Source organism: Myodes glareolus, chromosome 11 (assembly GCF_982192425.1).
Source record: "Myodes glareolus chromosome 11, mMyoGla1.1, whole genome shotgun sequence".
Classification (NCBI taxonomy): domain Eukaryota; kingdom Metazoa; phylum Chordata; class Mammalia; order Rodentia; family Cricetidae; genus Myodes; species Myodes glareolus.
Window position 1 is genome coordinate 3,648,479 of NC_142036.1, and position 22,548 is coordinate 3,671,026.

A 22,548-nucleotide genomic window follows, 5' to 3' on the forward strand; every position below is an offset into this window, starting at 1 on the left:
CAGGTTGCAGTTAACTGATACCAACTGACTCTTTTGTTATGAGTTTCCCACAAAACTAACAAAGCTTAAATTTCTAGAACTGTTAAACCAAAACCAACCAAACAAACAAACAAATAAACTCCTCCAAGCTTTGCTATCTGATTTCTTATTCTATTCTTTAAGAGCAGGAATTCACTTTCCCTTATCTACTTTTCATCCCTTTCAAGCCCTGAGGAGTGGATCTCACAGCTTCTGTTTCTGGTGGTGCGAGCCACAGCACTGTTTCTCTGGGACACCAGCTACTGCCTCCCAGATTACTCTGCTTTTGTCAGTTTGGCCAACAGGAATTCCTGTGCTGTTTTTTACTTTGTACATACAAAAATGTTTCATGCCCAACCAAAATTCACTTTCACGTGGACACAAAGACTTTCAACTACGAAAGAGCAGTGTGCTCTCTTTGGCCATGAGACCATGAGACCCTGCCAATAACTAGCAAAAAGGTCTTGACTCTTGACCTTCTGAAGTACTTGCTTTCTTATACCCCTTCTCCCAACGGATCTGTCCTCAGGAAGGTGGGATCAGCAGAATACTGTCTTTCCCCTCATTTACCTTATTTACCTGGTCTTCCTTCTTCCTGGAACCCACAGCATCCACTGACTGACAGTCTCCATGTTCTTTGTTCTACAAAAGTGGCCCATCAATTTCAAGACGTGGAATCTCCACTAATTCCAAATCTGTTCTCAGAAATATGAACCCTCCTTTGGAATTCTTCCGAGCGGATGTTAACACCTCCCATAGAAGGGTACTCTCTAATCCTGTATGTTTCATTCCTCAAAGTTCTAGTTCTCCACAAATTCCTTATTTGAAAGTTTTTTTGGAGGGGAGGTTGTCTCTCTTCTTTAATTTATTTTTATTGATTTTTATTAAGCTCTACATTTTTCTCTGCTCCCCTCCCTGTCTCTCCTCTCCCCTTCAACCCTCTCCCAAGGTCCCCATGCTCCCAATTTACTCAGGAGATCTTGTCTTTTTCTACTTTCCATGTAGGTGAGATCTATGTATATCTCTCTTAGGGTCCTCCTTGTTGTCTAGATTCTCTGGGATTGTGATTTGTGGGCTGGTTTTCTTTGATTTATGTTTAAAAACCACTTATGAGTGAGTACATGTGATAATTGTCTTTCTGTATCTGGGTTACCACACTCAAAATGATGTTTTCTAGCTCCATCCATTTGCCTGCAACATTTAAGATGTCATCTTTTTTCCTGCTCTGTAGTACTCCATTGTGTAAATGTACGACATTTTCCTTATCCATTCTTCAGTCGAAGGGCATTTAGGTTATTTCCAGATTCTGGCTATGACAAACAATGCTGCTATGAACATAATTGAGCACATGTCCTTGTGGTACGACTGAGCATCCTTTGGATATATACACAAAAAGTGGTATTACTGGGTCTTTAGGAAGTTCATTTGAGTCATAACATCCATTAGTTCCCTTATTTCTCTGTTCATTTTTTTGTCTGACTGACCTGTTCAGTGGTGAGAGTGGAGTGTTGAAGTCTTCTACTATTAGTGTGTGGGGTTTAGTGTTTGATTTAAGCTTTAGAAGTGTTTCTTTTACATATGAGGATGCCCTTGTATTTGTGGCATAGATATTCAGCATTAATAATTCCTCTTGATGGATTTTTCCTGTGACTAATATGAAATGTTCTATTTTGTCTCTTTTGATTGATTTTTGTTTAAAGTCTATTTTGTTAGATATTAAGATAGTTACACCAGGTTGTTTCTTAGGCCCATTTGATTTTAGTATTTTTCCCAACCCTTTTCTCTGAGATGATGTCTGTCTTTGAGCTTGAGGTGTGTTTCCTGTATGCAGAAGAAAGATGGATTGTGTTTTTGTATCCAATCTGTTAGCCTGTACTTTTATAGGTGAACTGAGTCTATTTACGTTAAGGGATTTTAATGACCAGCAATTGCTATCTCCTATTAATTTAGTTTTCATTGTTGGTGATGTTAGTATGTGCATTTTTCTCTTCTTTGGGATATCCTGCTATGAGACCATCAGTTGTCTGTATTTTTGTTGATGTAGTCAACTTCCTTGGGTTGAAGTTTTCCTTCTAGTACTTTGTGTAGAGCTGGGTTTGTGGCTAGGTATTGGTTAAATCTGGTTCTGTCATGGAATATCATGTTTTGTCCTTCTATGGTGATTGAAAGTTTTGCTGGGTATAGTAGTCTGGGCTGGCATCTATGGTCTCTTAATGTCTGCATAACGCTTGACCATGACCTTCTGGCTTTCATTGTCCCCAGTGAAAAGTCAGGTGTAATTCTGCTAGGTCTGCTTTTATGTGTTTCTTGGCCTTTTTCCTTTGCAGCTCTTAATATTCTTCCTTTATCCTGTATATTTTGTGTTTTAATTATTATATGGCAAGCAAACTTTTTTTGATCCTGTCTATTTTGTGTTCTCTAAGCTTCTTGTATATGCATATCTTTCTTTAGGTTGGGAAAGTTTTCTTCTATGATTTTGTTAAATACTTTTTTTGTGTGCTTTTGAGTTGAACTTCGATTACTATCATTTTTAGGTTTGGCCTTTTCATGGTATCCCATATTTTCTGGATATTTTGGGTTAACCTTTGTTAGATTTAATGTTTTCTTTGACTGACAAGTCTATTTTTTTATTGTATCTTCAGTGCTTGGGATTCTCTCTTCCTTCTCTTGTATTCTGCTGTTCATGCTTGCATTTGTGGTTCCTGATCATTTTCTCATGATTTCTGTTTCTATAATTCCCTCGGCTTGTGCTTTCTTTATTTTCTCTATTTCATTTTTCAAGTCTTGAATAGTGTCTTTCATATGTTTGATTGCTTTTTCTTGGCTTTCTTTAAGAAATTTGCTGATGTCTTCCAATTTTTTGTTTGTCTTTTCCTCCATTTCTTTGAGTGAATTTCTCATTTCCTCTCTAAGAGTTTCAAACATTCTCCTGAAGTGATTTTTTTTAGGTCATTTTCTTCTGCTTCATCTATATTTGGTTGTTCAAGTCTTGCTGTTGTTGGGTCTTTAGGTTTTACTGGTGTCATGTTGCTCTTTGTGGTGTTGCATGCTCATCTGCTCATCTTTTCCTCTAATAGGTGTATTTGGGGCTGTCGGTGATTCTGTCAATTAATCTTCTAGGTGCCAGTGAATTCAAGGCTCAGATGATTGTTCCTTGTTGTACAGTCAGTGCCACAGTCCTAGTTACCCCTTTGGTTACTTCATGTTCCGGGAGGTCACTCAGCTCTCCTGGGCTTTGTTGCACTCCCTTGGAGTTCCCTGTCTCAGGTCTGCTCTGGCCCAGATCGCTGGCTCAATCCCTGTCTGCCAATGTCCCTGAACTGATTCTGCTCACACTCCCATGGAGCTTGCTTTCTCAGGCCCACTCCGGCCTAGGTAGCTAGTTCACTCCCACTCCAGTAGAATTTGTTGCCTCAGGCCTGTTGCAGCCCAAAGTGAAGTTTGTTGCCTCAGGCCTACTTTGGCCTAGGTTCTAAAAGTTTTTTTTTATCCTTGACCAACACTCTCCCTTCCAGTGGGTACTTTTTGTACTTTGTCTAATACATCTCCTGATGGCATTCATGTATTGATCTTAGTTCTGGCCTCTGAAACTTCAAAAAACAACCACAGAACAACCAACCCCCAAACCAATCCTAATAACAGACCTAGTAACAGACCTAATAGAGTTTGAAGGCATTACAGCACCTTTTCCACTGACGTACATGTTTCCAACCATCCCTTCCCTCTTGCTCTCTTGGCCTGTCTTTTCCTTCTATTGATGACATCCTTTAAAAACATTCAGGTTTGGCTTGATTGGCAAAGAAGCAAAACTATCTCACTGCTACAAACAGTGGAAGAGTTTGCACGTACCCTGATGAAAATCTGTCATTGCTATATTTGCTGAGCACCTTATAGCTTATCCAGTCATGTTGAACCTTCTTTTTGCTTCCCCCGACTTCCTACTACTGAGAAATGCTTCCTAGTTTCTCCTGGTGACGGTGCTTACATCTATGTCGTCTGTCAGGAAGTGACCACAAATTTGAACAGACACATGCTTTGAGAAGATACCACACCTACAGCTAGCTTTGCCAATAATGCCTTTGTGTCTGTACTTGTTGATGGACACCTCTGTGTTCTTCCAGATTTTCCCAAACTGCTTACTACAGCTGGAAAAAGAAAAATTCGGAGGACACAACTCACTGCAGAATATGATGACGACTGTAGTGACGACAATTTTTCCTAGGACTCCTCTCAGTCTTTTGGCCTTTTGTTTTCCTTGTTTCTTTTCTTTCTTGTTAGGTGACCATCAACTCCCCCTAATGTACGACACAGCACCACCCAGTGCTTCCCAGAGCAAGCCCCTGGGAGACAGTTCTGCAGACCTTAGCCTTGAGGCTTTCTCTACCTTGTTCTACGCTGTCTCAAAGTGCTGACTCTGATGCCTATTCCTTTTGTTGGACAAAGTCCTCTCTCAGTTTAACTGGAAAAATCTTCAAACTGCAAATCTCTGACTCTTTTGGAGCTAAAGAGAGACGTTCTCTTCTTGCTAATTTTAACTGAATTGCTTTCTGTAAGTGTTATAGTAAAGTGCTTTAAAAATTACATGCATATCGACCCTGAAACCCAAAATGGCTATGTGTGACCCCCAAAGCATTATTTGCTCATGGAGAAGATCCTTGACCTACTTTGATTGCTCACTGTATATTTAGAACTAGAAGAAAAGGAAAATTAAAAATTATCCTAAACGATAATATAATCACTCAACCAGAAAGAAAGAACTTCAGATTAATTATTAAGTGCCTATTATGGAAAGAAGTTCATTTAATCTTAATAACTTTATATTATTGGAATTATCATGGATTTTTTTACATATAGATGAAGAAACTCCGGGAGATGAAGTAACTTGAGGGAGCCCTGAGACAGGAGATCCCCAATCCACTCTTATTCCTCCTACCTGACCTCACTCACTCTGGAACAGCTGGAACCAAGAGACCTGAACACCATGGTGGATGTTCTAACAAGTCTGACTTCTCACAGACCCACCAAAATTTGGGTAGGCATGAAAATCCTGGCTTAATGAGTCAGAAAGCAACAAAACGACACAGCGATTCTGGAGGAAGAGCTCCATGACAGAACACAGGGCCCTGGATTTGCTCCCCCAAACAATGGAGAAACAGGTATACAAGGGTCTCCTATCCTCTTTCTACTCTTCAGACCTTATGATTAATTTTGAATTTGTTTTTTCAAGGACTGCAGATGAGTTCCCAGGAGCCCTATCTTCCTCATGAGTAGCCTGCCGAGTTAATCTTACCATAGAGTACAGTGCCCTCCATAGGTGACTGATTTTGTTGTTGGAGAAAACAAAAACTCACATGGAAAGATCAAAATTTGGGGCATTAGCTGAAATTCCTAGATAATCTACTTTCAAGTCAATCCTTTTAGCAGTCTTGAGGGTTTCAGTGTGAAATTTTCAAATATTCAAGAAAGTCTTTAAGACAGTCTGGGACAACAAAATCACAAATCTTGGGTTTGCAATGAACATGTACTTTTTTAAGGTCAAAACTTTTCCCTCAAGCCTTCATTTTCAATTTTCAAATGTTTGTTTAGTTCTTTTAAATAAATCTTTAAAAATTTACTTATTTTATTATTATGTTCTTGAGGTCATGTTCATGGAGTTGGTGTGCACACATGCCATGGTGTACATGTGGAGTGAGAAGATTGCAGGAGTCAATTCTCTCCTTATGCATGTGGGTCCCAGGCGGTGTGAGTGTGTGTGTGTGTGTGAACTAAGGTCCAGTTGCAATGGCAAGAGTCAATTTTCTCCTTCTGTGTGTCAGTCCAGGGGTGAACTCAAGTTCAGTCGAGGTGGCAGGCTGTTTTACCTGGGTGTCACCTTGTTTATTGAGGCAAAATCTCCAAATATACCTCAGGATTGTCTGCAACTAAATCTTCTTGATTAATTTTCTGCAACTTTCAAATATTGTTGTCAGGTCTTACTATATTAGAATAGAAGAATAAAATTGCTCTTAAGTGATCTTTGATTAATCTTCTAAAATTATTATTATTATTTTATGTATGTGAGTATTTTCCTTATATGTATGTCTTAACTGCATACATGTGTCTGGTGCACACTGAGGCTTGAAGCGAGCGGCAGGTCACCTGGAAGTGGAGTTAGAGATGGTTGTGAGCCTCCATACGGTGCTAGGAATTGAACCCCAACCCTCTGGAAGAGCAGCTGGAGCGGTTAAACACAGAGCTATCTCTCCAGCCCTAATCCATGATTATTCTTATCAATCCCAAAACAAACATAAGCCTTTCCTAAATAAGTCTACATTGGAAGTCAGTAAGTTCCATTAAAGCATATTCTTAAATGTACTATAATTAATTCTTCCAAAAATTTTGAGTGCCTAAAATGACACATTTATACCCAAAACAAGTAGGTTATGAACTGTAGTAAGGAGATATCAATTTTTGGAGCTAGGAAAAACTTTGCTTTCTCTGAGATAAGTAGCACACATCCTTCATGCCCTTTTTAAACAATGAAGCAATACAAACACATTTCTTTATTTGCTCTGGCTGCTAGGAAACTTGGAGTCAAATTAAAGTTCAGATAAAATGCCTGCTGACACTATTGAGGTACAATTTTTTCTTTTATATTGGATCTAATTTTTATATTCAATCCCTATGTTACTGTCTTATGACATATTACAGGTCCTTTGTGAGAAGAAAAATGTTATGAATATAAATAAATAGGGAAGTATAACCAGAATGTTATTGTTGCTAGGTGCCCTTGGGATAGTTCAGAGAATCCATAACCATCATTTAAAAAAATCAATGCCTGCAGCTGCTAGGGTGGATAACTGGTTATAATGCCTGGGTGTTAACACTGTTCCCTTGGGGAAATGTGTCTTCAGCCCTCCCTATGGTGTATTTCATAGCTAGAGTTTTAATTTATGCTATGCCAGGGTGCCTGCTTGTAAACCCACCACTCCAAAGACTGAGACAGGAGAGTGGCCAGTTTGAGGCCATCCTAGGCTATAAAGCCCCCGCCCAATCTAAGAGGTTACTTAAGTTTTTTGTATTGATTATGTACTAAATGTTGAAACGTCACTGACTCATTAAATATGTACTGAATGCTTACCATGGGATAGGCCTTCTAGGGAATGGAGAAAATAACTATATCCAATGAGTGAAAAAAAAATACTCTGTCCCTATATTTTAGTATACTACCGAAAATATTTATTTGTGTTGGTATTATCCATTGAAAAATAGAGTTCAAACCATATTATACAGAATATAAAAGCAAAAACAATACATTGGGGAACTATGTTAACAGTGCAAAAGATATGCAAGCCATAATGCTATACAAATACATTCAGCTCATAAAACTGGTAAGAGAAAAAAAATAACACTATACAAAATAGAAGAGAGAAGGAGATACACAAGCAGCTTGCTGTGTTGGGAAAGCACATAATCACAAACCAAAGATGCTTGGGTCTTCTCCAGCAGTCAGGCAGACACACTCTACCGTCACTGTGCCAATAACTGGGCAGGCTGGAAATAATCAATGCTGGTGAAACCTCAAAGATATGAACCCTGTCATACTGAACTAACCAAATATATGGAATAAAATAAGCCCTTTTGTGCAGTCATCTCATTGCAGCTATTAAAAATCTTTGCATTGGAACAGGTATGTTTCTTGTGAATTATTTACAGTCATGCACAAATAGCTCTATTGATAACAGTCTTTATATTGAATAAAATATATTTCAACATCAAGTAATGTATTGTACTAAAATGATAGTTTCAATTAATATTTTTCTGTTAGATAATCATAATGTAGTAAGACATCAAAAAGGCCAGTCTGTGCATATATGTCTGGAAGTGCGTTTGTACATGCAATTTAATATTACAATCTCATACCCCAGTACAAACATGTGGATCATTTATGGAAGTCAAAGTGTCAAAGGTTACACCAATAGTTTACACTGATCACTTCAGTGTTTCAGGAGAAACTGCACGGAATAGAGATGCTCTTGGTGTACGTATTTCTGTATTTGGTTTGTTAAAACTACCTATTCTAATAATAAGCGAATGGGCAGATATATTTGATGATACCATAAAGATGATTTTAGCTCTGTGGTAGTGTGCTTGCGTTGAATGAGTACATTTCAAGTTTGATCTCCAGCACTACAAAATATAATAAAAAATAAAAGTGCTAATTAGCTGACTTCATTCCCTCCTTTCAACCCCCCGCCCCTTCTGTTGGTTGCTAGGACAGAATCCAGGCCTTGTGTATTTAAGGTCTGAGCTATACTTCCAGGCAGAGAGCTAACAAGGGAAATTTACCAAACACTGTTCTAGAAAAGTTTAACCTGACTCAATTCCTAAAATAACTTTATACAATGCTAACAGTGTGGTATTTACTGTTCATCCTTAAGGACAGAGGCTCAGAGAGGTCAATATCACCTGCCCAAGATTGTACCATTACTGGTAACAGACTAGGAAGTAAATCCAAGTAGTTTGTTTTCAATGATATATTCTTCTAACAAAAATTCAATGAATGATCCCTTTACCAGTAAAAAACACAGGTGCATCAAAAACAACTGGTGTGCTTTGGGAACCTGCCATTTTGAACACAGATTTGTTGCTGTCGTTATTTCGAGTCAAGTTCTCTCTTTGCTTCGCAGACCAGTCCTAATCCTGAGATTATCACGCGTACTCTGAAGCCAGGTTTATGAGGTATGTTTTGATAACCAACTTTCTAGTCTGAAGAAAGTGATTTTGTGATCTTTTGTTTGCTGGCTACAACATAGTCCTCTGCATGCTTAAATGAATATAAAGTATCAACAATTTATGTAGGAGGGTCATCTGTCTATGTGTTACTTTCATTGGTTAATAAAGAAACTGCCTTGGCTTTTAATAGGACAGCAGCTTAGATAGGCGGAGTAGACAGAACAGGATGCTGGGAGAAAGAAGCAGAGTCAGGCAGATGCCATGATTCTCCGACCCGAGAAGGACATAGGTTAGGATCTTTCCTGGTAAGCCACCACCTCATGGTGCTACACAGATTATCAGAAATGGTTTAATCACGATGTGAGAATTAGCCAATAAGAGGCTAGAACTAATGGGCCAGTCAGTGTTTAAATGAATACAGTTTCTGTGTAATTATTTTGGGTGTAAAGCTAGCCAGGTGGCGGGACGCAGCCTGCCACTCCTTTTACAACAAACAATGTTTTGTCTTATGCTATGCCCACGTAATTGCCAAGAACTGTTCAATCCATCCTAATCTCAATCAACAACAAATACAACTGGACAACAGCAGAAATTCAACATGTTAAAAATAGTGACATGTGTTTTTTGATTATTTTTCTTTTCTTTTTTAAACGTTTTTTGAAATAAGGTGCTGCTATACATAATCTAGAACCTACTCTGTAGACTAGTCTATCCTAGAACTCAATGGTGAGCCTCCTGTCTCTGTCTCAAAATCATGAATTAAATGTCTTGATGTTGGACATTAGCATTCCATGAAGGAACTGAGTATGTACAAGGAAGAGCCAAGCTGTCAGCTCTAGTTGCTCCTACACAGGCTCTCTGGGTGAATCTATACTTGTCACTTGGTCGTGTCCATTTGGAAATGCCACTTACAAACATTTCTGACTTTCAAAGGCCCCCACATCCACAGTCAACCTTTGCCTATTTTCTTGCAAATGTTCTATATTCAAACCTCAATTACTTCAAACTTTTTCTGTTTTCTATAAACGGTTCTTATTGATTAAGAAATTTACCTTTTAAATATAGTTTTGAACACTCAATAGGCCTTTTTATGGTACCATGTACAGTCTCTTTCTTCCTAATAGGACCACTTGCAAACACACCCTTGTGCTGGCATCTGATTCTTGCCAGCTGCTCTCAGTGTGTTATGGGGAATCAGTGGTAAATGTGGAGCTGTCTTCAGCTCAGCAGTTCTCGAAGCCTTTTTTGTTATCTACTTCCAAGAAAGAATATGAAGCAGTGCAGTGGTTATTCCAGGAAGTTGGCCCTTGAAGGAGTCATTCGGAAAATGAGCCTTTCTCTCAGTCATGTCATGTCTTTTCCTTCCTCTAAGCTATTCAAACACCTTTAGAGTTGCTTCAATCCCATTGTCTGAGCAACCTCAGCATTGTGCGGGGTCGAAGTCCTGGCCTTTGGCCGCCAGGAGTGGAGACTGGTACTTGAAAAGGAATCATACAAAGCGTGCAAGCTGGGGAGGTCGGTCAGTGATAGACTACTTGCCTAACATACGCGAAGCCCTGGATTTGATCTCCAGCACCACATAAACAGGAATGATGGTGCTTGTCTGTATCCTAGCTCAATTGTGATCAGATCAAGGGCAAGTAGACATATGTAACTAAGGAAGACAGTAGGGTCACTGGATAGAAAATTACTGTTGAGAAAATTCCAGAGTGGAAGAGGATACTGTCAACCCTGTTTGACAAGACTGCTACTGAAGGGTGATAGCAAGGGTAAGCAATAGTGAATTTGGTCAGCTAGCGATGACAGGAGACGGTCACTAAACTAACCCGTTAGGTTTCTTGCTAAAACTCGACTAAACGCACAAAGATACTAAATTTAACCTAAAACCCAAGGTCAAGGCTAAGTTAGAAACATGATTCAGAGAACGGCTTAAGTTTTGTCAAAGGAGAGTCTTTGTTATTGGTTATTTCTATAGAAGATACGATTTGATGGAGTCCACAAGCGGTTTATTTGCTCCCAGGCCAAGGCCTCAAGACGCAGCCAGGGTTTTAATCAGCGAAGGCTACTGTAACACAACCCATATCTTGTGAACAACAATTTAGCTCCCACTATTTGGAAGGAGCCTGACATCAAGGTAGGGTCAGGTAGGTTCTGGCGAGTGTCTTGTGGGTGGCAGACCATCAGGTTGAAATTGTGCTTCACATAGGGGACAGCAGAGTGAAGGACAGTCAGTCTAAGACCACTCAGTTTTACTGGTGAGAGTGCCACTCTGATGACCTCACCTAACCAAAAAGTCCCAAAGACTCTGCCTCTGAATAACATCACGCCAAGGGACAGAGTCCCAGTATCTGAATTTAGATCTGGAGGATCCAAAAACTCAGTCCACAACAGCGATGAACTTGTAGATTTTTGTCCACCGCGGGAAGTGAGGGTTGGCACTGTTTCCTGGATACTAGTACATCCACTTATCAACAGGATGCGGAGCATTTAGGACATTTTGCAAATCCATACACTGGTATTACTTCTCTGAGGCAGGTTTTCTAAAGAAAACCACAAGGGCTCCAGTTCTTATCTGGTATTCATTTACTGTGGCGAATTGGGTGGGGACAGGGTTTGAGGAGACACTGCTTCTGTAAATACAAGGAGCACTTCTGAGCTTTCTAAGATCTAGCACATTGGAATGTGTGTGGAGGCAGATTACTGTAGCATCTTCAACTCATAAGATGGAGTAGGCAACACTGTAATTCTTTATTCGAGTTCCTTGCTTTCTACAATGCTTTGTCATCAGCCCAAATACTTAACAAGGAAACACTAGTCAAGTACAGCACCAGAGACTTCCTCTCTCACCCTAGCAACACACCAGCCTCAGGCACCAGACAAAAACACACAAAGCTACGTGTGGGGTCCACGTCAAAGAGAGTAGAGGGCTTTAAGCCTAGTGTGTAATGGAGTCCTGTTCCAAGGTTCGTATTAAGATTCACTTCTAGCTTTGGTACATTTCATTAGTCGCAGGTATATTCCCTGGTATCTTGACTTCATGTCTTTGGAGAGAAGCTGGGGGCCGGCTCAGGAGCATTTGACAAAGTGCTTCGCACAGCTAGATGTGAATTGCGCTTGCCTAAAAGCTCACGCTGAAACCATGAGCAGGGCTGACCCACATGCTGCCGGGTTTTCCTTCGCCCGGACAACCTTGTGAGACCTCTAGGAGCGAGAATCGCGCCAAGAACTAGGTATCGAAGGCGCCACCCTAGAAGACTTATCACTTCTCTGCACCAGCACCCAATTAGAGAGACAACAAATAAAAATGGAAGCTCCTGCTCGGTGGGAACCCAGGCCTTGCGTTCAGACCGGAGGTCCCAGCGAGCTAGGTGAGCAAAGAAGTAGGGTGAAGGGAATGTTCCCCCAGTCAGTTTCATTCAAACCCGGAGGACAGCAGACCCCGCCTCCCTTCGCCACCGCCTGCTCAATCGCCGCGCGCTCCGGGTGTGAGCTCGCCCCTCGGGGAGCGGCTTTCAGCTGAGGAGGCGGTGGCAGAGGCGGTTCGGGCAGCCCCGTTCGGCCGATAGGCCCAGGCAAACAACACCCATTTCCCCCTCCCCAGCTCTGGGTTCAACTCCCACTCGGCCCCGGCCACGCCCTGCTGCCACCGCCCCCTCGGGCAGCTCTAGGCTCTGCAGCCAGGCCGCGCTCGGGGGCGGGAAGAAGGTGGTGCCTCGTTGGGGTTTCCGTCAGAAACTACAAGACCCGAAAGGCTTTGCGCCAGAGGCCCGCCCGCCTCCGCCCACGACTGAGGCGCGTCAGCGGCATCACCCAATGAAAGCCGAGCCAGGGAAAAAGGGCGCCCGGGTCCGGATGCGCCTAAGGAAAGCCATGCTCACGCCGCGGGGGCAGCGGGCGGGTCAGCTAGCTCGCGGAGCGGCAAGAAGCTCACGCTTCGCCGCGCCCGCTCTGCTCTCCTCCCGCGAGCCTAGTCCCATGTCTTTCTTCCGCGGCCCCACGCAAACGGCTGTCGTGCGCTTTTGAGTGGAGGGCGCCGGGAACTGAGGAGGGGGCGGGATATCCTGAGACAACAAGTTTGGCTGTATGAAGGGCCTGCCGCTGGCACGGCGCCGCTAGCTCGCCCAGGCCGCACGCGCTGCGGGCCCACGGGCACACGCCGAGCCGCGCCGAGCACCGGCCGGGCAAAGGGGAGGAGAGGGGGCGGCCCCAGCGCCCCGGCCCCGGCAGGTCGGCGGCCAATCCGCTGGGGGAAGGGGTGGAGAGTCGGCGGCGCCGGCGGAGGCAGGCCGAGGGGGGTGGGGATCGCCGCGCTCGCGCCGCCCTGGCTCCGCCCCCGGCCCGCGCCGCCGCCCGCGCCGCACGCCGCGGCTGTCAATCAAGGGCGAGTCAGCCGGGCTCGGGCGGAGAGAGGAGCTGCTACGCCACAGCCCAGCGGCGGCCATTCGCGGAAAAAGAGGCAGAGCCTGTGCCAGCTACAGCCTCCTCCGAGCCACCCCGGGCGGGCGGGACCGGCCTCTCCTCCCGCCTCGCCCCCACCCCCACCCACCTCTATCCCAGTGTCTCTGTGAGGGTTTGTCCTGTTAATGCGGGATGAGCGGTACGTATTCTCCACCCCCCTCGGTCTCCTTCACCGCCTCCCTCTGTCCCTCCCTCCCCAGACCCTGCTCGCTTCCCCCTCCCCCGGGGCCGCCGAGATGCTGGAAGGGGAGGAGGAGAGGGCGGGAGGGAACCAGGGGGAGGGAAGGAGGGCTGTGTTTTGTCTTAATGTCTAAGCTGGAACAACCTCCTTCTGGGTGTTGCTTTGGAGCCTATGGGTCGGGTTTCAAACCACGTTTTGTGAGAGCCCCCTCCTCCCTTCCCCTCCTTCTCCCCCACCCCCTGCCGGTGTGCACAGATCGCGGGTTTATGGAGATTAATGTTCAGAAGGAAGGAGGGGGAAGTAGGGAGGAGAACGAATAATAATAACCCTAATAACCTGTTGTCGTGTGTGTTGGGGGGGGGATTGTTGCAGATCAGAAGAAGGAGGAGGAGGAGGAGGCGGCTGCGGCGATGGCTACAGAAGGAGGGAAAACCTCTGAGCCAGAGAATAACAATAAAAAATCCAAAACCTCAGGCTCCCAGGTAAAAGCAAACGTTAAAAAAAAATTCAACAGGAAGCTTTAGGTAACATAGGGAGTTATGCCCTCTAAATACCCAGAAGTAAAGAACAGGATAAAAATGTTTAGCCACTCAAAGCATCTCTGAATGAGAAACTTAAATTGTAAATTCGTGAGTATTTCCCCCTAGTTGAGGCTTTAACGATGTTTAGAATTTCACCAGGAATTCAGACTGGTAGAAAACAGTGTCTATTTTCCCAAGGGCATTTTGAGTTCAGAAGAATAACACTTTCAGAAAGTTTACCAGAAATTTCTTTTTTTATTTAAACTTTATGTAACAGGACTTGCATTCTTATTCGTATAGCTTCTACCCGCTTTTGTTCATATTTCCCTTTTAATTCTGCTGCCTGTTGAGTATGTTCTGATACTTAGAGCTCTCAAAATAAATAACCCCCTCCCACTACTGTCTTCCACTAAATCCGCCCACTTTTTCCCCTCCCTCTCCTTTCCCCTCCCATTTTGGGTAGGACTCTCAGCCTTCTCCTCTGGCTTTACTGGCAGCTACTTGCAGCAAAATAGGGACTCCTGGTGAAAATCAAGCAACCGGACAGCAGCAGATTATTATAGACCCAAGCCAAGGACTGGTCCAACTTCAGAGCCAGCCACAGCAGCTGGAACTGGTGACAACGCAGCTTGCAGGAAACGCTTGGCAACTTGTTGCCTCCACTCCTCCCGCTTCAAAGGAAAATAACATCTCTCAACCAGCTTCTAGTTCATCTAGTTCTTCCAGCAGTAATAACGGGAGTTCCTCTCCTACAAAAACTAAATCAGGTAATTCTTCTACCCCTAATCAGTTTCAAGTCATACAAGTACAGAATCCAAGTGGTAGTGTACAGTACCAAGTGATCCCCCAACTTCAGACGGTGGAAGGTCAGCAAATTCAAATCAATCCAACTAGTAGTTCATCTCTACAGGATTTGCAGGGTCAAATTCAGCTCATTTCTGCAGGTAATAATCAAGCTATCCTCACTGCTGCTAACAGGACAGCCTCTGGTAATATTCTTGCTCAAAACCTGGCAAATCAGACAGTTCCAGTACAAATTAGACCTGGTGTTTCAATACCATTGCAGTTGCAGACCCTGCCTGGTACTCAGGCTCAAGTTGTAACAACCCTACCGATTAACATTGGAGGAGTGACTTTAGCTTTGCCCGTGATAAATAACGTGACTGCTGGAGGAGGGACTGGACAAGTTGGCCAGCCTACAACCACTACTGATAGTGGGACTTCCAATGGGAATCAATTAGCTTCTACGCCCACCACCACCACTGCTTCTGCCAGTACTATGCCTGAATCGCCCTCTTCCTCTACTACTTGCACTACCACTGCATCCACATCTCTAACCAGCAGTGACACATTAGTGAGTTCAGCAGATACGGGCCAGTACGCAAGCACATCAGCCAGTAGTTCTGAACGCACCATTGAAGAATCGCAAACACCTGCTGCTACGGAGTCTGAAGCCCAGAGCTCCAGTCAGCTTCAGCCCAATGGGATACAAACTGCCCAGGATCAGTCCAGTTCTCTTCAGCAGGTACAGATTGTAGGCCAGCCTATCCTGCAGCAAATCCAGATCCAGCAGCCTCAGCAGCAGATCATCCAAGCGATTCCGCCACAGTCATTTCAGCTGCAGTCAGGGCAGACCATTCAGACCATCCAGCAGCAGCCTTTGCAGAATGTTCAACTTCAAGCTGTCAACCCGACTCAGGTGCTTATCAGGGCTCCAACTTTAACACCTTCAGGGCAAATCAGCTGGCAAACTGTCCAGGTTCAGAATATTCAGAGTCTTTCAAATTTGCAAGTTCAGAATGCTGGGTTATCTCAGCAGCTAACCATCACCCCCGTGTCTTCAAGTGGTGGCACAACTCTTGCTCAGATCGCTCCTGTGGCTGTTGCTGGTGCCCCAATAACTCTGAATACTGCCCAGCTTGCATCAGTGCCTAACCTTCAGACAGTGAGCGTTGCCAACCTGGGTGCTGCGGGCGTTCAAGTTCAGGGAGTTCCAGTAACAATCACTAGTGTTGCAGGTAAGCCACATCTTTTCTTTTTAATCTCTTATTAGCAGGGCTTAGTGACAGAGCTATTGCTCCAGGTTCATTTTTAGATTTGCTACACCTCTGAGGTACACAGACTGGTGAGGGTCAAAGCTGGACTGTTACAGCACAACCATACATTGCTATCAGTGTGGTCTCTTTATTTCTGTAGCTTTTAGCACTCAGTTTTGTGTGTCAAATTTGTTTAATAATTTAAATTGTTTCATAAAGCATCTTTTTCTGATTAGAGCCATAATTATAGAGATCATATTTGAGTACACTTGAACTCTTCCGGTAGAGGAACTCGGCTCTTCTTGATGGAAAGTTAGCTTAACTTGAATTCGGATATGGTTGTGAGTCTTTTGAAATGCTACTTCTGTGTAAGAAGGTTTTTATCTTGGCCTTCTCTTGTCTAAGCATTTGGTTTTTGAGGCATTTTCACTGTAGTGTCTAGAGCAGTTTTAAACTAGCTACTGTTGCAGTTAGGATAGAAATTGAAGTTACAAATTGTTTCCTTAAGTTTTATATCTTCTTTTTGCTCCACTCAGGATCAGGTCAGGAGTGTGACTTTAATGGTACTTGATGTATAAAGTTAAGGAAAAGTCTTATTTAAAAGGTCCTTATTAAAAAATCTTATTTCAAAGGTCCTTATTAAACATGTTTTGAATTATTTAAAGGTGTCATGTGGTTAGTGAAAAGCGAAGCTGTAGGTTGTAAAATGTCACTGACTTGAACAAATGATGGCCATCTAGTTTTTAAAGCAGCTATAGAAACAGTTGTTATTTATTGTGCATAGAATTAGATACATCTAAAGCACTTCAAAACCTAGTTCTGGTAAGTAGTAGAACTACTTTGGGGGGGCTGTCTTAACTGTACTAAAAGTCTTATTGTACTTAGACTAAATTGATTCTGAGTTGTGAGTTGGCAGAAACTTGCTTTGATTTTAGTACCTTTGATTTTTCAAATTTTGTTAAATAAAAATTTCTGTTCAGGTATTTTAAGATTGGATATGCTTGTCCTTTTTGAATGACCTTTTGCAAAACGAGGTGCAGAAAAATTAGGATGGGTTCTTTTTCCACACAACTCAAGCCGATGAATACTTAAAAGTTATCCAGAGAGCCTGCCCACTCAGGAGAACCTAATTACATTTTTATCTCCTACCTCTACAACACTGCCCAGCAGAACTTTGTGTGATGTTTGCATGCTGTGTCTGTCCTCTCCAGAGTTGTCCACTAGTTCTGCACAGTGACTGGGCGTGTAATACATGGTAAAAGTAGATTAACTGAGGAACTGAAGTCTAAGTTTTATTCAAGTAACCACATTTAGCTAGTGGCTCTTATCGCGAATATTGTGTGTATATTGTCAGTGTTTTCAGTGTGATTGTTCACCTAAAATTTTAGTACCCAAGTATGTAAGTGATGGTTCTGTTTCCAGTCCTTACTCTGTGTAGTTCCTACTCATTCTAAAAACTAACTGGAGTGCTTCAGAACAGTGCCTGGGTTTGGTGTTTTGAATAATAGTTTGCATTGTCAAAGCAGAAATTATTTTATTTACATTTCATCTTGCCTGTTAAACATTAGTGAATTGTGGTTCATAGCACTGAGTAATTTATCAAATGGGTTAGAGAAATGGCCAGTTCTTTTGCTCTCTAATTAACATTTTGCAATCCAGAAATTCTCTCTTACTAAATTGAAGGTAATCCAGTATTCTGACCCCCAACTCCTGGAATGGTGAATTATAAACCATGGAAGATAAAGCTTTTAGGGGTAAAATTTGGGGGGCAGAGGTAGAATCAACAGTGAGTCAGAAGGCAGAACTGGGAGCAGGTGGTGCTAAGCCAGTTAATACGTGCCCAAGTGTGTTTGGTTGACAGATAGCCATTTTAGTCACACTACACACAATACCCCAACGAACATTCCTACTAGATATAGTTATTCCTATATTTTTTACTTAGAGTTTGCATAGTTTAGGAGATCTGCTTAAGTGAAGTCCACACACGAAGACTTTCCTCTCTGCTGAAACTCAACAATTTAAAGTTTTGTTGACACTGTAAGGAGATGATTGTAGTATAAAGAGTAGAAGTAGACTGATTTCCACACGAATTTAGGTTTAGCTGTTGGCAGTTTTATTCTGTTAGCTAGCAAACTGGACAGTATTCTTTGAGGGTTCAGAACATGGGAACAATGTTCCAGAGTGGTAACAGTGAATCTAATGAAATTGCTTTGTTTTCATTAATTTCTTTTGTTTTTATTTTTAAAATACACTAGAAGCAGAACACTAAGCGCTTTATGAGAAGAGGGAGAACACATGCCTACATCCCTTTTATAAATGAGCCCTAGTTTAGAGTTAATACTTTCGGTTGCCATTTTCTGTTATTTCAAACCTTTTCCTTTCCAGAATTGTGGTGTTGAATTTATGGAAAAATATTTGCTGTTAATAGTCACAGGTTTATTAAATTAAAATGTTATTTTACTTTTAATTGATACATAATTCATGTACATAGTTGTGGGGTCTAATGTGATATTTCAGTACTCTACACTATGTATTGATTAGGTCAGGGTGCTTATGTCATCACCTCAGACGTTTGTCATTTCTTTGTCTTGGGAACATTCAAAATTCTGTTTGTTACTCAATTACTCTCAGGAACTGCTCACCTACTGTGCTTCCGTTGGGTATTAGATGATACTCTTTCTAAGTGACTACCCACTTTCCTTCTCCCCAGCCTTGCCCGCAGCCTGCTAACTTTCCTCTTTTAGTCAGGATTCCACACAGTTCAGGGTTGCCTTCAAACTCTCTACGTAGCTAAAGCAGGCTGTGAGTGATCCCTCCTCATTCTACCTTCCCAGTGCTGGGACTGCAGATGTGCACCGCCATGCCTGAGGTACCCATGGATCCATGGGATCACGTGTGCTAGCACTCCACCAGCTGAGCTATGTGCCTGGGCCCTCTGCTTATAAGTAAGAAAATGCTCTTGACAAATCTCAGAGCTTGGAAGAATTAATTACCTTTGACAGAATAATGGCTAGCTCGTGAGCAAGACTGAACATTTCTTATGGTTCAGGCTCCTTTTTCCTTCTCAGGAAGTGGAGGAGATCTGGTATGGACAGAAGAGAAAGAATCAGACAAGGCAAATTGAATGAACCCAGATTTTGAAGTTAAAGAACTTCACAATTTTTTGAAATGACAAGCTTTTTCCTTGGCATATTGTTCAGAAAAAGTACTTTCTTTGCTCTTGTCTGAAAATTCTGATTTCTAAGCTAAGCATCCAGCATTTAATGAGTTAAGAGTGTAGTTATAATTAAAGACTTATATACATAAGTATATACCCGATACATTCTTTATTTTCTTGTTGGGAAGAATTCGATGGATAACAACTGAGTTTATGAACCTTTATTTGAACCATGTTTGGTGGTTTGTACCTTTAATCCCAGTAGGGGTGGCAGAGTCAGGCAGAGCTTTTGTGATATGTTTTAGTTAAGTAAAAATAGAAGTCTTGCTAATATTCTCACAATGCTTTCTAGTCTTTTTGTTTTGTTTTTTCTTTTGTTATAAATGAGAGCTAATGGGTACCATTGGTTTCTGCTTCAGCAATTAATCTAAGTGGTCCACACTGTAGTGCTATAAGCCTTTTGCTTGATTAAGTGATGATTTGTCAATTTCAGTAGAAACTAAATTTTTATGCTGGTTTTCCCATAAAGGAGGTTGAGACTTGATAAGATGTTGCTGACAATCCAAGAACTTGTCTCTTACGTAATTCCTTTGCTTTATAGGGAATTAAGGTTTCAAATCTGGGGATATAATATAAAGCCAGGAATGGAAAGGCCAGTTCTTAATGACTGTTTAAAAATGGGAACCAAAGAACATAAAGCTTACATTTAATTTAAGAGTCCAAATTTAACTTAGTCGAATTAACTTTTTAACATTTACGTTTTCTTCTGCGTTATTCAAAGTAGAAAAGTGGCTTAAGGTTTAATACAGATAACAGATAGTATTTTTCGTTTTTTTCCTTTTTGGGCTTCTTAAAACCATACCTGTATATATCATCCTCGTACTTACGCTTCGTCGTTTCCTTTTCAGTCAGTTATTCTGTTACTTTTTCACTAAAACCTTCCAATACTGTGTAAATACCTTCAACTTCATCATAAGGGACGGAAGTTCAGGTTCAGAACTACCAGTTTGATCTTTAGCCTCCAGAAGTTTTTTTTTCCATAGAAGATAAAAAATACTCCATGTAAAGCCATGTTAGTTAAAAAGGACATCTGTGCTGGCTTGCTTCATGTCATCTTGACGCAAGGTAGAGACATTTGAGAGGAGGGAACTTCAGTTGAGAAAATGACCCCATAGGATTGGGCTGCAGGCAGGCCTGTAGGGTATTATGTAGTTGGTGATTGGTGTGGGGAGCTCAGCTCATTGTGGGTGCACCCCCTCTCCCACTGCTCTGGCTGCTAGTCCTGGGTTCTGTAAGAACACAAGCTGAGCAAGCCATGAAGAGCAAAGCCAGCAAGCAGCACTACTCTAGGGCCTCTGCATCAGCCCCTGCCTTCAAAGTTCCTTCCCTGCTTGAGTTCCTGCCTTGACTTTTCTCAAAGGACTGTAACTCAAGATATGTAAGTCAAATAAACCCTTTCCTCTCCAAGTTGTTTTCATCACAGCAGTAGTAACCCTGACTAAGACAACAGCTCTTGTGAGGCCTTGACAGGCAGAGGAGCTAAGAACACTTCTCATCTCCTTTTCAAATTATTTTTTTGTTTTTTAAATGACAAGGCCTCCCTGTATAACTCAGGCTGACCTCATACTCACATTAAGCCCAGGTGGTCTTGAGTTTGTGATCCATCTCTCAGGAGTGCTGAGAGTCAAGTGTTTCTGGCTATTTTCCAGTCTCTAATTTAGAGAGTATGAAGAAATATGTAAGGAATATTGGAACACACATTAAGACAGATTGAAGAGAAATGGAAAAGGAAGCTTGATCAAGAAGGAAGCTAAGGGAGATGCCATGGGTAAATCTTGCAGAAATAACACTTACCAGGTGATAGCTTCGTAGTTGGAAAAGATCTTTGAGATTATAGCTTACAGTTGTGACCTTTTCATATTGCTGTGAAAGTTTATTTTTAAAGGTATTTTATTTTACTATTTTAAGTGAATATAGAAATGTGGGTCAGGTTCTCCAATGTTCCATTAAGTACTTTGGGGATGACTCATTAAAGTTGACAATAAAGATTGAGGGGGGAACCAGATCTTGGACCATACATGCGTGCTTTTCTGCTCTGGAATGTACAAAGTGTGTGCCATTTTTACTGCTGAGTGAATGAGCAAGTTGTTTCAAAGGAACTGGTACTTGGTGAGCTTAACGAAATTGGCATTGCTAAGGTAACTTAGAATATACTCAGACCTTGCTCTCCCACCCTCGTTCCTAGCCCCCTTTGTAGAAGAAGCTACAAGTTCAGAAGGGTTGAGTAACACAGGTTTCACAGTAGAGTGTGCCGTCCTGACTCCTTTGTTTTCCCACTATATTTCTAGCTTATACAAGTCTTTTATTAGCACATGAGAAAATAAGACTGAAGTTAGGACTTAGAGAACTAGAATTCTCTTGTTTGTCTTCTCACGGATAGACTATCCCTATGTCACCTGGCATATTAAATAAAACATTGCTGAAGGATACAGCTCTCCGGGTCTGTTACTGAACTTAATGTAGGAACTAGATAGTGTTATTTTTCACTTCTTGGAAGTCTAAGAGGACATGGGTCTCATGTTGATACTCTCAGAACTCTAGATGAGGCTCAGGCAGGAGGTTTGTCATGAGTTTGAGATATACCTAGCTTACATAGTTAATTTCAGCCCACCTTGGACTACATAGAGACCCTATCTCAAAAAAATAAGAAATAAAAGAGTTTGTATCTAATACTATTAGTAAGTTCTATGTATGATCCTCAGGTGAAAGACTTATATCTTTTCTGAAACAATAACTAGAAATGGATTTTTAAAAAAATATTTATTTATTTATTACATATACAGTGTTCAGCCTGCATGAATTTCACATACCAGAAGAGGGCAACAGATCTTGCTGGGAATTGAACTCAGGACCTCTGGAAGACCCAGTGCTCTTAATCTCTGAGCCATCTCTCCAGTCCACTAGAAATGGTTTTTAAAAATGACAAAAGGACGTTGCTGTGTAACCCTGACTGGCCTTGAACTCATTAGAAAGCTCAGGCTGACCTCACCCTTCTCCCACTGCCTCCCTGGTCTAGTATTCCATTTATGTGTCCATCATATATGAACATTTTTTAAAAAGTAGTACTTGTGGAGGAAAAAGCAAACATTTACTCTAGCTAATATGTGTTCTGTGCTGAGTTTGTATTCATAATATTTAAGCACATAATATTATTTTGTGGGTAGGTAGTGTATCCCTCCTGTCTGCCTCACTGAGCTTTAGTTGTTTGGGAACAAATACATAAGTGATAAGAGACTGCAAGGATAAGACCACTGAGGAAGCCTGTCTTTAAATAGTCCATGTTTCTCTTGCTGAGATGTAGAGCCTTACCAGTTGTTGAAGGTATTTTTAAAACCTGGTATTAGTATGAGTTTCTGCTTTGCTAATATTCTTAAAGAAAGGGTTGTGCTGCTTTGTTTTCAT

The 22,548-nt window shown here is 41.9% G+C and overlaps 1 protein-coding gene across 2 annotated transcripts in view; it reads left to right on the forward strand.

Moving 5' to 3' along the window:
• The first annotated feature begins 13,116 nt into the window (after positions 1-13,116).
• Sp4 (Sp4 transcription factor) overlaps positions 13,117-22,548 on the forward strand; it is a 55,415-nt gene continuing 45,983 nt past the window's right edge. Inside the window, exons 1-3 of one of the 2 annotated variants that reach the window (XM_085698053.2) lie at positions 13,117-13,330; positions 13,745-13,854; positions 14,357-15,911. In XM_085698053.2, the coding sequence (XP_085554179.1) occupies positions 13,324-13,330; positions 13,745-13,854; positions 14,357-15,911 (1,672 nt within the window). In that variant the 5' untranslated portion in view covers positions 13,117-13,323. The remainder of the gene's footprint in view (positions 13,331-13,744; positions 13,855-14,356; positions 15,912-22,548) is intronic. The other variant, XM_085698052.2, reaches the window with a different exon arrangement.